This window comes from Neodiprion virginianus, chromosome 5, assembly GCF_021901495.1.
Source record: "Neodiprion virginianus isolate iyNeoVirg1 chromosome 5, iyNeoVirg1.1, whole genome shotgun sequence".
Lineage (NCBI taxonomy): Eukaryota > Metazoa > Arthropoda > Insecta > Hymenoptera > Diprionidae > Neodiprion > Neodiprion virginianus.
The window spans coordinates 1,042,408-1,056,710 of NC_060881.1; the positions used below are offsets into that span (position 1 = coordinate 1,042,408).

General features: G+C 36.6%; 1 protein-coding gene and 2 long non-coding RNA genes across 3 annotated transcripts in view; 1 reads left to right on the forward strand and 2 right to left on the reverse strand.

Moving 5' to 3' along the window:
• LOC124304438 (uncharacterized) overlaps positions 1 to 4,189 on the reverse strand; it is a 28,407-nt gene extending 24,218 nt beyond the window's left edge. The window contains exons 1-2 of the long non-coding RNA XR_006908188.1: positions 4,065 to 4,189; positions 2,575 to 2,909 (exon numbers count right to left, since the gene is read on the reverse strand). This is a non-coding gene — a long non-coding RNA (uncharacterized LOC124304438). The remainder of the gene's footprint in view (positions 1 to 2,574; positions 2,910 to 4,064) is intronic.
• The window catches only part of LOC124304437 (uncharacterized), an 82,098-nt gene that overhangs the window by 34,284 nt on the left and 33,511 nt on the right, over positions 1 to 14,303 (forward strand). The window lies entirely within an intron of this gene.
• Positions 1 to 14,303, reverse strand: part of LOC124304434 (ras-related protein Rab-37-like) — a 55,270-nt gene that overhangs the window by 33,011 nt on the left and 7,956 nt on the right. The window contains exon 4 of the mRNA XM_046762681.1: positions 13,359 to 13,469. Coding sequence (XP_046618637.1) covers positions 13,359 to 13,469 — 111 coding nt within the window. The remainder of the gene's footprint in view (positions 1 to 13,358; positions 13,470 to 14,303) is intronic.

A 14,303-nucleotide genomic window follows, 5' to 3' on the forward strand; every position in this document is an offset into this window, starting at 1 on the left:
AGTTACTCGAAATTTGAACCGCCGCGCTCCGCCAGATGTTTGCTCGTGACGAATATTCAATTAGCTATATTTATACCTGTATTTATATAATATATATATATATATATAGTTATATTGAGTTTTTGCGGAAGATGAAAAACGAACCGAGAGACGAGGAAGTGAAGTAATTAATCTTAACCTAATTAGCGTGGAAAGAACGTATTTGGGTTCAATTGAATAACATTTCGTCAAAAAGTGAATGTACGAAATTTAATAAAGAAATTTGGAAAAAGAAACGGGGTGAGGAAATATCCCTGAAACTTGACATCAATTAGGGTTTTTTTTTACATTATTATTTATTTCATTAAAATTGATAAGAAAACGAATTAAGGTAAAAAAAAAATTGATCGAAATTATGTAACAAGGTACGTAATTATCGATAAATCGGAATTGCTGGTGTAGGTATGCATGCGTACGTTAATAACCTTTGTCGTATAATTTTCAATAATTGTTGAAATTGTCAGCTCGGCAAACTCCGAATCTGGGCACTCCGTCCCTCAAGCCCGTTTAAACTTTCAAACCTGGCAAGGGTTGAATTAGGGATGAACAGTTCGGAGGGTACAAAGATCATTCCGGTTAAATTCTCAATTCCGCTACCCTTCGCTTTCGCTTTCCACAGTTTTCTCTCGATTGTTATCACAACCCTCTGGCTGAAAGGATAGAAGGCTGTAGAATATGGAGCCGCGATTTGAACTTGCAAACTTTTCGATGAAAATCACTGTCTGACGTCATGACAGATTTTATTGAAGGATACGATTTGTGTTTTTTTTTTATTTTATTTGAAGAAAATTTTCGATCATTCGGAATTTCGATTTGTCAGATTTTTAAATTTTCTCATTTATACACTTTAGGAACTTTGACTCGTCGAAGTTGCGCCTTTCCGACGCTTTGTCCTTTTGGAACTTGGCACTTTCGGAACTTTGAGCGTCTGGTTTCGGACCATTCGTAACTTTGATGGTTCGTTAAAGTTTAATTTCTTTACCGTAAGTTTCGCCGGCAAAAAATACGGAATTTCAACCTCGCCCCATCAATAATCAAACGACTTATTCCCGCACTTGTAAAATAATAATAATATAATCGTGCGATTGTTGTTACAATCGAAGGTTATATGCGACGAACGTTTATACCGTAGTTTTTGCCTTACACTTTGACTTGAGAAATTACGAGCTTTAAAAGGGAAGATGAACGATGACAGTGGGTCTGATTTATCTCGCAATTTCTGCATTGTGCCTACCTACATGTATACGTATACGAATGCATAGATCACTCGGAATTTGGATAATTTACAATCACTGGCCCAACGTGCGTCTAGCCTGAAATCGCAACGCTTCGCTTTTCACAAATCATTCCGTTCCCCTGCACCTGTAGCCTCCAATTCTCGTTAAACAAGCTCTGCTTTCTCCGCAGACGAGTCTTTAACCTAAATTAAGGCCCACGTCTCAAGATTCTGTTTAATATTGATCGTGAGGGGATGAAATTTATAATTTACGGGATATGGAATGAAAACAAGCTATAATGCCGTATTTTTTACTGCACTCTTCACCATCACCTTACAAAAGCATTTTAATTATACTGTAATTTAATACCCATGCACGATAAAATTTAATGTTTTTTTTTTATCGTTACTTAAATCGTAAGTAATTAGTTTTTCGCGAAGTTTTCAAACAAACGTTTATTACTTCGTTCTGTCATACGATTAATAAATTATTTTCTTCCCTGACAATGTGTGGTAGTCGAAAGTAGTGGAAATAGAATTTTTATAGCTTTCTGCAAATTCGTTGGTACAGATTTTTTATTAAGTACGTTTTTTTTTTTCTTTAGTTAATCAGAACGCGAACGCGATAAAGAATAATCCTTAGTTTTTCCTACACATGTCATATTTTGAAGGTAATGATTATATACCTGCTGACCGCGATTCGACGATAATTTTATTGATAAATATCATTCCTGGAAATTCTCCCCCTCGATCATATCTGATTTGAAATAAATGATATCGATTGTTACATATTAGCTTCAACTGGTTTTTATTATCGCATCACGTATATCATTATTATTATTATTATTATTACTACCGTGAATATCTATAAAGTGTCCTGAGGATTTTTGGAGAAACTTTTTTTACCGTAATTTTACTTTTTCTTTCGAAATATTTGCGTGCAATTTTCTGCACTATGCAGAAAAGAAAATGTGAATACATCGTCGAGTAATGGCACGTGCATTGTAAAGTAGAAAAATTAAACTCTACTACGTTTGTGTTACCGTATACGTGCATAAATTTACGAGAAACAGATGGAAGTATACGATCGATGAGGTGATTATACGTATTAATATACAGCACTGAGCATTTAGTGTCTACTTTCTTATTGTGGCTACTCATACATGTACACAAAATAAAAATTTGCATATGCAAGGCAGGCGTACAACGTATAATAAATACACTAACAATTACAAGTAATAAATGGATGGACGGACGGACAGATTGTATATTTTTTTACAAACAAACATTCATCATTCAATATCATGTGTAAGACTTACATATTATTATATAGGCAAAGAACGTTGATTGTCGATTTGGTTAATTGATTTGATTATTGATATATGGTTGTATAATGTATAATAAATCATAGATCGACGATTAAAAAATTACACAGGTCTGCTTGCGTATAAATCGCGATTAATCGCGTTTACACGTATATAGGTGTATATTATCGTTATTAATCACTCGGCTCGTTTCGAGATCTTATATAATAATAACGATTACTCTATCGAAACAGATTATTACAAGTTACGGGCCGTACGATTGTAACTTCGCACTGATAATTCGCTAATTGCTTGATTTATTTGTCTCCCGTGTAAATGTTGAGGTTTACCTGTAATTTGAGTTACACGCTGTAAGGATAGAAATGAAGCGAATGATTGATTTTACGATCGTTATTTAAAGTATAAGAGAAAAGCAAATGAACAAAAAAAAAAAAAAACGAAATGGAATCCCGAAAAAAAGTTTGAATTAAGTTAGATAGGACGACCCGAATGAAAAAAGTGTAGAATAAAGAAAAAAAAAAAAAAACAAAGAAACGAAACTTTTATACAGCGAATAAATTCATTCCATCGTTGTTACATAAATTTATATAACATAGGTGTATGTATACATACGCACGCGAATTTATCGCGATTTATAAAATGTCGTAAATGTCAAAACTTTGCTTCCATATTTTACAACGTTTCAAAAGATAGAGATATCGTATTATTATTACGATATAAATATCATTGCTATCGTTAATATTAATATGTTTACCAGCTGTTCTGTTATGAGTGTTTCTTTTTTTTTTTTTTTTCAAAGCAAAGTATAGACCGAGATGAATTTTGCAACTTTACTTAATGGCAATTTATGGAAGCTTTTTTCTAAGGGCTTAAAGCTCAGATTTCGTCGATCGTTGCGATTGATCGTAAATTATTATTATCTCGTATTAAAGAAACGCTGCTTTTACGACGCAACGGCAATGAAATAAAATAAATCAAAATTGAAGCCGAGTAAAACGGAGGGTAGAAGTAGAAAAAAAGAAAATAGGAGAAGGAAAAGAAAACAATAAGACGGCGAAATATCTTTACAGATGAATTAAGGCACGCGTAACATCACAACTTTTGTACACTCACAATTGTCGAAATACGTAAAAAGTATATAATTATTAACAATACACGCGTGATTTATCTAACAAATTATTTTAAGCTTACGGACAATGTTTCGATAGCGGTAGAAAAGTTTATATTTCCTTTCGTTACCGCGAGGAAAAAGAAAGTGGCGAGCTTTGTTGCACGAAATAAAATGCAAGGTGAAAAAAGGGAAAAAAAATTTGCATCGACGAGTAAGAAAACGGTAAAAAAAAAAAAAAATAAATAAAAAAATGAAAATTTGGTTTCAACGCACGAAAATTTGGAGTAGGTATGTAATCTAAAAGTTTAGCGGTGACCAAAAAAAACGACACTATTTATAACTAAATCTGCATTAAACATGTAATATGTGTTACACTTCTAATAAGGAGGGAATAAAAGCACGCGCGGCAAGCTGCTCAATTAGAACTAGTTACAACTCGGAGGGCCCTGCGGAGATGAACTTTTCAAGCACGCGGTTCGAGGAACTGTCAAGCTATAACGTAGCCGCTGAGAATCTGCGACGGGAGGTAAAAGGGAGCGAAAGGGAGCAAAAGGGAATGTCTCCATGGCAACCGCGGCGGGGAACGCGTGCCAAGTCCCGCGCCTGCGCCCCGCGCAACAGGTTCCCTCGTCATACGAATCCCGTCTATCAATCTCTCTGCCTGTCTGTGAGAATTGCGAAAATAATATTAAATAAGACAAAGAACATTATTTTGATAACGAATTTTTATTGCCAAAGTTTGTCTTCGCGTTTTAATCACACTCTAAGCTCAAAATTAATTTCATTCTGTAATCAGTTTGTCGTTAGATAATCGAGCAAACAATCGGCTTAGTTCGGATCAGCTCGGCAATTTTTGTAACAAGATGCAAACGGCGCTAATGTCTGCCTGCGACTTGCACGGTTTACCTGTCGCTCAATCAATTGTCGACTTTTAGACTCAGAGAAATGGCGCCGGATTCAAAAATTTATATCAGTTACGTCACCGTTGTCTACTGATTTTCAAGTCGTCGCGCCGAGGACGCAAAACTGCACGTCAACTGCAGAAAATTGTTAGTTGTGATGAAAAGTCTTGGTCATATGGGTCACGAATAAAATGCTGTAATTTTTTTCAACGTTTCGGCCGTAAGTATGGACCATCCTCAGAGGACAATCTATTTCTGATAACAAACAGAGGGAAGAAAAAACGTTTTTCCAATTTTGTATACCGATGAATGGTCATTTTCCGCGTTATTTTATCGAAATTATTCAAAATTCCCGCCTTTTCTCGCGATAGCTGAAATGTATCGGAAAGGTAACAATATTTTTGAAAGCGTTTTATTATTACAGCTTTTATGATGCGAAGTGTACATGTAACGAATTTTTCTCTGTCGTATGAACTCGTTTTTCCCTTTGCGGCAGAGCGTCTCATATTATATGAGACATCTTTTCTGAATCGGTTATTCGAGATTTATATTCAAATTTTGAAACATCGCTGCCATTTTCTTTTTGCATAATCGGACTTCTAAGATTTTAATGTTGATGATTTAAGATGGATTACGATGATCCCGTGAATATAGTGAGCGCTATAAACAAACAAAGTGTCGAAAATACCTGTTTTTACGCAATAAATATAATCGTGGGAATGTTACAGGGGCTAGAAAAGTGTAACTCTGTAATATTGGGTTTTTGGGGTTTTCGCTAAAAACGAATCCGAAGCCAACATTTGAAAATTCTAAATAGCGGATCCAATATGGCCGACTGAAAATACAAATATTGATCCTATTCGCTCACTTCAGATCCGCCATTTTGAATTTTTTAAATATCACAGATCCCATCCTGTTTTTGAAATCAGCAACCTCGACGAGTCTTATGTAACCAGTTTGAAGGAATCTTACTCCAAGGAACAATGCATGCTTCAATGGGTTATACGAGGAGAAAGAATTCTGTCCCTGTAACTTTACGGTGTCGAGGAAAATGGAGCCGTTGGTTTGCAACGGCTCTTTGTCTATAATAAGCTGCTTATCGAAACAATAACGAGATCGTTCCCCAGATACAGTAATCGAGACTCGATATCTGTAGGTACGAGCTGTATCGATTTCTACCTCGTGTTTTCCGCTGCCAGAGCTACGGTAAAAGCTTTTTTATCGTCGGACAATGAAACTGTGTGGGAATATGTAGAGAAAAAAAATAAAATAAAATAGCACGGTATGTAGAAAAAGAAAGCAATCAGGGAAAAAAAAGGAAAAATAAAGACAGACGGAAAGAACTAGGAAATGGAGTCGAGAGTTTCGACGAGGAATAATTTCTTTTATTTCTTTCTTTTCTTTTTCTTCAAGTTTTTCGCGCGCATGCGACAATTTTACACAAATGTTACAAAGGAGAGAGAGTGAGAAAAAAAGGAGTAAGGAAACACTCTTGGTGATATGAATGAAACACGGATTCATTCAAACATGTATATGGGGCATTCCACGTCAAATTAGCAGCCTATGTAACTCATCCTCTTCAATTTTAACCATTTTTTATTATCACGTTCATATCAACACTAAAAGGTCTCGGAATTTTTGTTCAGATTTTTTTAACCGCCGGTGAATTTTGGAAAAAATTGATAAACCAATTCCGAAAATGCCATTTTTAAAAATCTGAATAAATTCACACAGATTCTATTTTGCGATTTTTTTTTCTGGTTTTGGGATTTTGTACAAATTTCACCAGTGGTTGAAGAAAATTCGTAAAAATTCCCGAGACCCTTTTGGTTTGGTAAGAACATGATACTAAAAATAATGTTCATACGACGGGGAATGCCGCATATACATTACACATGTAACAAGAGTTGCGTTTAAACTTTGACTCGAAAAAAAACGGGGGGGAAGAAAAAAATTCCGCTCCAAAAAAAAAAATTAACACGACGTTTTCCAGAGTGTTGAAAAAAATATGACAGAACGGAGTAGACGTATGTTGGACAATTCCGAGGCAGGGAATGGGATGAAAGTTGAGAAGAGCCTTTGGGAATATCCCGAGCGTGGAAAAAATCTCGGCTCTGTTTCTTTGGTCGGTATCCGTGTAATGAAAAATTGTGTATTACGAAAGAAAAATAAACAAATAAACAAAAGCACTACCCGTGTGCTTTTGGGAAATTTTTTACACGAGATTCCTTTCTATCCTTTATTTATTTACTTTTATTTATTTATTTATTTAAATACTCGAGGTTTCCTCCAATATATTTTATTTTTCTTGTAAATAACGAAAGGCGAACGGATGCGCATATTTGGTTTGCAAAAATTTTTCATCGGGTTGAAATTCTGTTTAGCTGGTTTTATACTTTTCGCTATTATACGAAATATGTGTCTATGGGATTAATTATTCCCCCTGTGCAAAAACCTTGACCGCTCAATAATATGGAATATAGGGGCGCTTTGCACATTGTAAGCAGTGAAGTTTGTGCTCGTTTACATTACGGAAAAAATGAATATTCCCTTTAATATTGTTGTTACAGATATGAAAAATTGATTCTTCTTTTTTCTTCGTTTTTTCAAATCCTCTACAAAGGATTCGGCATTTCATTATCGCCCACTGTTATTTTACTTTAACTTTTTTAATATAACCTGTACACTCGATTTTAAACCTCTCGCATATTACTTTTCCAAGATTTGTTTAACTATCGGGCAAGATTTGTATGCATAATATTAACCAAGAGATTTTCAACACGGTCCGAAAGCTCGAGACGTCAAAACCGTCGACTTTTCATTAATTTTATAATGAGAATATTCCGAGGCTTTGAAAAACGCGGGACCTTATGCTCCATAAGCATGTATATTTATTACTCAAGCTTTCATCGCGTTTTTTTTTTTTTTTTATATATATACCAATTACTTACAACTAACTTGTACGTATAGGTAGGTAAATATAAGCAATGCGCTTTTATTATTATTATGGGAATAAAAAACAAAAACCTATCGCGAGGAATAACAATCGAGTCGGTCGATTAATCGAGTTTAAAAAATTGATTGATCGGAAATCAGTAGTCGATTATTTTGCTCATTCTTAGTGCCAAGCATTCACCGAGGAGGTTGAAAAAAGGCATTTCAAGTATCGTTTGGCGGCCGGTCCGAGTTATGGCTGTTCACATTGTAATAAAGGATCGAACCATATATATATACGTAATGTAAATAATATTTGTGTGTGTGTGTGTGTGCGCGCGTATAATGCGACCGCGTAAAACATGGTACATAAAACACTGCACAAGACGGCGTTTGCGTTGAAATTGCGTCGGGCGATCAGTCGGGGCCGTGACTCTGGCTCCGGGCGAGGAAAGCTGCAGGAAATCGTGTGTATAACGACAGAAATGGACCGGCCATACTGCCGGTGGGCCCCTGGAGTTATACGACTATGAGGAATATTCGAAACCCTCTCTCACCTTATGCTCTGTAACCATTGCCGGCGGCTCGCAGTCGACGGAACCGTAGAAAGCCTCGAACTGCGGTTAGATTTTATTTTTATTTCTTCCTACACCGAGAATGAGATAAAGACAATACGTTCGCTCTGATACAGGCTTCGGGAAACGGTGTAAACAATTAAACGACAAGTGTAGTCGGTTTCGCGAAATTACACGCTTTCGAATATTCGTGCGGACAAATATATGTATGAAGTATTTTCTTTTTATACCAGCGAGAGAAGAGAAATTTGTCGCAATTTTTCTTATTCCTCCCTTCAAAACTATTAGATTTCATATTTTAATATGAAAAACGTGCATGTGTCGGATGATTTACTTAACATATGACGTCAGCGAGCGTAAAGTATTGTCAAGTAATTTTCCCGTCTACGTTGTATCTTGTAAGTGTAATAAATATGTGGAAAAGTTTAATTGTTGGAATTTTTTTTTTTTTTTTTCTCGTTAATAATTAAATCTGGGTGTTTAAAATTTGTCGTTTTTTCTTGCTTTTTTCCACAATGAGACAGAAATACAGATTTCGAGAGTTTTTCTTTTTAATGATTAGCATAAAGCATTATGCGAACGCGATTTGATGGGACAAAAATGAGAGAAAGAGAGAGAGAGAGATTGTGTAGACAAGAAGCGAAAAATTAATATTATACAACGAATTTACAAATGTTTAGACATAGTTTTTTTTTTTTTTTTTAACAATTATTTTCTCGTTCGCTTATTTATCTTTCTTCTCATTAATCTGCGGCCAAGCTGCAAGTTTTAAACACTGACAGCTGATAATATGTGCAGATTAGTCAGAAATTATACGATAATACGATGAACAAGAGTAAAGAAATAACGAGGAAACATTGAAGAAAACAAATATCTGCCCATTGCAAGTTTGTACCACGTTTCTTCCAAAAATATAAATATTCTATTCCAAGTTTTGCGACGCCCGTTGTAACGTCATTAGTTTAGTTTCATACAATACGAGAAACGGATGCAGGTACATATATACTATCTTAGAAGTTGAAAGCTCGGGGACATCTTACCTCGATTTTCCCCTCACTTCTGTTATATTAGTTAATTCCTTTTTCTCTTCTCTGCAACTTTTATTTTCGGTTGATTATCTTCTTTTCTTTTTTTTTTTTTTTGCTCCACTCTCTTCCTTTCCACGCAGTTTTACTCGTTCATTAAAAACATATATAGCGAGGGTGTAACGCACATAATACATGTATATATGTGTACTTATGTATAAATGTATAAAACGAGACAACCGAGCACGATGTCCTGTCACGTCGTAAAAGTCAGCCGAGCGTTATAACCGTTCTGTTTCATGTCCCGCCCCTTCGTCTCTTCCTTCCTTAACGTTCGTTTGTTCTTTCGCTTTAACTTACGTACGTATGTATATGTTTTTTTTTTTTTTTTTTCTCAATTCGTCGCCTCGTCACAGCTTTATCCGTAGAGATAAGAATTGTGGGGGGGGGGGGGGGGGGGGGGGGGGTGAAAGCTCGTTTTGCACAAGCTCGTTTTCCGACTGTGCGCACCCGTAGTCAAAGCTCCGTGTACCCATTCGACTCGAATCAGCGTATCGCGAAGGGAAATTTTCTAGCTATTTCCATTTTCTATTCTCCCGTTTCTTCCTTTTCGTCTGTATTTCATTTGAAGCTGATTCTTGCTCGGAAATGCTCAACGTGTCGAGCTTTATATCTCACATCTCGTGAAAATTCCGCGATGTTACAGTTGTTTAAGGTATATATGTATTGTACGAGGTACCTTAGGTATCAATGAAATATGTATACCACTTGAAACGGTAACGTTACTGATTATTACTGTAGAAAGTTGCGTAAGGTATGTTATAATTATTTTGTAATATTGCGTATGATTAATTCTGGATGATTGTTCAAGAGAAGAGAAAATCGCGGTTAGGATTTATCGAATATTGCGTATAAGGATTTACGAGGTGGGTGCAGATTGGACGGTCTAAAATCATACCTATTTTCGAGAGTTTTTTTTTTCAAATGAAAACACTTGGACCAATTTGAGTTTGAGGGATTTTATTATTCATAGTTTCGAGAACATTTTGGAAGTTTTTCATTGAAATTGGTCAAAGTGGTCGTTCGCTACTTATTTGCGTCATGCCGTAATTTTGATATTAATTTGAATGAAAATTTCCAAAATCTTCTTGAAACTATAAACAATACAGTCCTGAAACTAAAATTGCTCCGAGTGTTTTCATTTTCTTTAAAAAGACAAACTTCTAAAAATAGTCCAAGCTGTAACCTCCGCCGTTGAACTGCAGCTGCAGGCTCACCGCGTTTTTCGATCACGACAGGTGTATTTTAAGGTAAGCGATAATTATTGCTCATGAAGATTTAAACGTCAATTGATTGACGGGTAGAAAATCAGCGAAGATACGATGCTGCGGGCGTTGGGTACCTACTTATAAATACTTGCCGCTCCTCGGATCGACGATTCGTCCAGCGGTTAGGCTTGACTCATCCGCGTTTAACGCTTCTGCACACTGAATACTGCAAACTGCACACACTCAAACCGGTTCACAGAGATACGGTAATTACGTAATTATTACTCTCGCAGGTAACATTCCGGCAAAGAGATTCAGATTGCCGGGTTAAATAGTGTACAAGGTATACAATTATACATATACGCGCGCGCGCGCGCGTGTGTGTGTGTGTGCGTGTACGTACGTACGTACGTGTTAAATTGAACCTGACGCTGATTTGAGATCGTACAATTATGCTCGCAATTATGACTCATTAAAATTATCAGGCTGTAAATGAGATCCTGCAACTCGTGTACGAGTAATACATGCGAGTGAAATTGATTGAATTCATTCCCGAATCTCAAGCTTCTTGATAATACATAATGTATACATTAATTTTCGATTTAAGTGTACTTTTCTTTTTCCATTTTTCGCACGTACGGTAATGATAAAATTCATTTGTGTCCGCGCAAAGTTACTCGAATTATATTTGTATCATACTTTTAAAAGGATAATGTAGGTACGTAATAAAAATAGAAAAAATTTTATCACCGCGATGCGATACGATGGGGTTCTTCAAAGAGATTTTAAATTTGACTCGATTATAGAGGAAAATCAATTTGTACAGCCCGTATATCATGTCGGCCTTTGATGTTGAAAAAAAGGATTAGCTTCTCGTTTTTGATATTGAATCATTTTGCTCTTGCGGCAATAATCTTTAGCTTGAATTTTGTACAACTGAGGTTTGAAGAATAAAATTTCATGTTTCTCGTTGTTTGAATTTCGTTATCGTAACAGCCCTTTGAGTCACAGGGGTAAATATTCTTGCCACCTATTTTATATCCATTTTGTTTTAAAAACATATTTCTTTGCGCTTTTTTGCTATTTATGATAGTACACTAATAGGTTTTCAATACTCGAGAGTAATTGTTACGATATAATGTAAATTTTTATTGCTAGACGCAAACTGATTGAAAAAAATCGTGAAAATTTAAGGAATAATTCATTTCCGAGAAAGTTACCCCTCTACACGTACACAAGTTTCACATAAATTATAAGTTTTTAGAGCCGCTGATTACGAATCTGAAATCAGATTTCCAAAATTCAGTATTGAGAATCCAATCAGCAACCCCAAAAATCCCTGCATGGAGTTTTTTTTTACCATATTCGATCAAACTTAACATTTTCGTCAACCATATCGGATCCGTCACCCTGAATTGTGAAAATCAGACTTCAGATTCGTAATCCGTGAGCCCAAAAACCGTACAATACTATCTTATTACAAAACTTGACTCAGCACAATAATGTGTGACTCAAAGGGTTAACGCATAAGCAGGTATATGAAATGAAGTTTCTTTCTTTTCTCATACTTCGAAGTACCGCGTAAAGTACAATAACAAAATTCCTTGTGCACATGTGTAACGGTATACCATATGTATACGTGTGAAGGTACTCGTAGCTTATGCATAACAGAAGAGTCACGCTGCAGTGGCTTTGCTGTTCACGTCGATCGATGCTCTGATTAAATTACGGTGTGTATACATATTTATGACGTACACTCAGCTCTGCAGGCGAGCTGTATGGTATAAGGATGCAAAACGCGCTCCGAAGAGTCCGATTTTTCTCGCCTCGCTACAGCCGCGGCGTCTATGTACGTGTATGTACGTACGTATGTATAAATAAAATTGACTCGTCGATGGGGATGTACAATGCAAATGGAACGAGGACGTGACGAGACCGCGATCACTGCCGGCCACCCCTGGGGGGTAATTTTATCGTTAATTATCGAGTAACGGTGAAAACATGTACGGGGTACAAATTGGATTTTGCGCTGTTTCAAATTGAAGAAAAAACAGTTTTTAATAAACATTTCAATATTATTCATGCCCTTTTATTTCCACGCCCGAGCAAATTTGCGGAGGAGCGACTGATCCGTGATTATCTCGCTCAGCTTCCACGCTTGGTATTTATTATAACCTCGTATGATTCGAAACGAAATTCTATTAGCTCGTCGGCGAGCAAATAATTCGGGTGGAAAAAGATGACGTGGATACCAGAAAATCGAGTTTTTAATGCTTTGGGTGGATGCTAATTCACCGTAGACACTTCTACCCGAGTAATAAATACGCGTATAACGTGTATACAAGGAAAAAGATAAAGAAGGTACGAAAAGCTTCCCCCAGTTATACGTGAAATTCACCCTTTTCTCGCGTTTCATCAGGAATTTCATTCCACGCAAAACTTTTTTGTTCAATAAAATTGTTCACGATTAAACGAGTTAAAGTTGATTTCATACTCTGGCGGGACTCTTTATGTAATATATCGTTTTTCACGCGGTATTCAATCCTCGAGGATATACAAGGTATGTTACAAACAGACGAGACGCTCCTCGTATTTGTCTAATTGAATTCTCCTCAAGCTCAAAGTATGATCGCGTGGTGGTGCTCGTTGTACTTTGAGGTTTGTTCATCTCATGCATAAATGCATCGCTCGCTTGCATTGTCTGATGTATATGTATATACGGTATGTACGTATATATACACACGTATATACGCGGTGAGGTGTAACAGGCATAAAGCGAGTGCCACTCGTCGAGTAATTATTCTCACTCTTATTGTCGGACCGGCGGAGAGTGATGCCGGAATCACGTCTCTGGATCTGCGTTGGTACACCGAGTTATGTTTAAATTACACCGACTGGATAAGTTGCAGGGTGTAATGAGAATCCGGAAGGATAAGAATTTGTTTAAATGTTTGTTACATTACCGTGAATCCTATTCCGACAGTTGCGGCAAAGTTTCCAGTCTGAAATTTACCGGTGTCAAATTGTACCAGCAACGATGTTTTTCCTACACCGCTGTCGCCGAGTAGAATCGTCTGCAAAAATGAAGAGAATAAAAAACATAAATAAATTAATACAATAATTACCAAGACAGACATTTTTGCATTTTTTTTCAAAAGTTTTTGTATTCTTTGAAAAAAATTGCCTCCCCCCCACCCCCTTAAAACGTACTTGTCGGTGTAAAGTGGTTGTGTGCAATACGGAATGAAACGAGCATGGGAAACTTCGGAGCTTGGGGGATTGACTGCGGTTGCTGGAGCGAGGGAAGAACCAGAAGTCGTTTCAGGGAGCGATAACGAAGTACCGTTTTCCTCGTGCTAACTGCTTCCTTATTGTTCTCTCACGGGAGATGAGCCACTAGATCATCATCTTGGTAGATACGTCTATATTCATCGCATCATTCGAGAAGGTAGACGGCGACGAAATCGCCTCGATATTTCATCGAAGTTTGAATGATATATTAATACCGTGAATTATATACCAAGTTGTTCGCGTTTCATGCAGTGACAAGAGTGGAAATCAATCACCGAGAATCATTGGCTATGTTTCAGAACCAAGGATAAGACCTTCAACTCATCCCATTTATAACCGTTATCTATTCATCTTGCTGAGAGTTTTGACCTGTTATTTTGACAAGTTTCACAAATTAGGAAGCTTATTGTTCATACCTTAATTTCGTTGAGTGTAAAGTTTCGCAGTCTTTAACCGATTCACTTTTTACCATTACCGCAATTAGCACGGAGTTCGGAATTCAAACAAAGGCTTCAGAGTTGAACATCGGCAGGTGCAGACCATGTCTTTTCACTTATGTTACATCGGACAGTTCATACACGGCAACAGTGTTCTCGGAACACACGATAATCATCCCT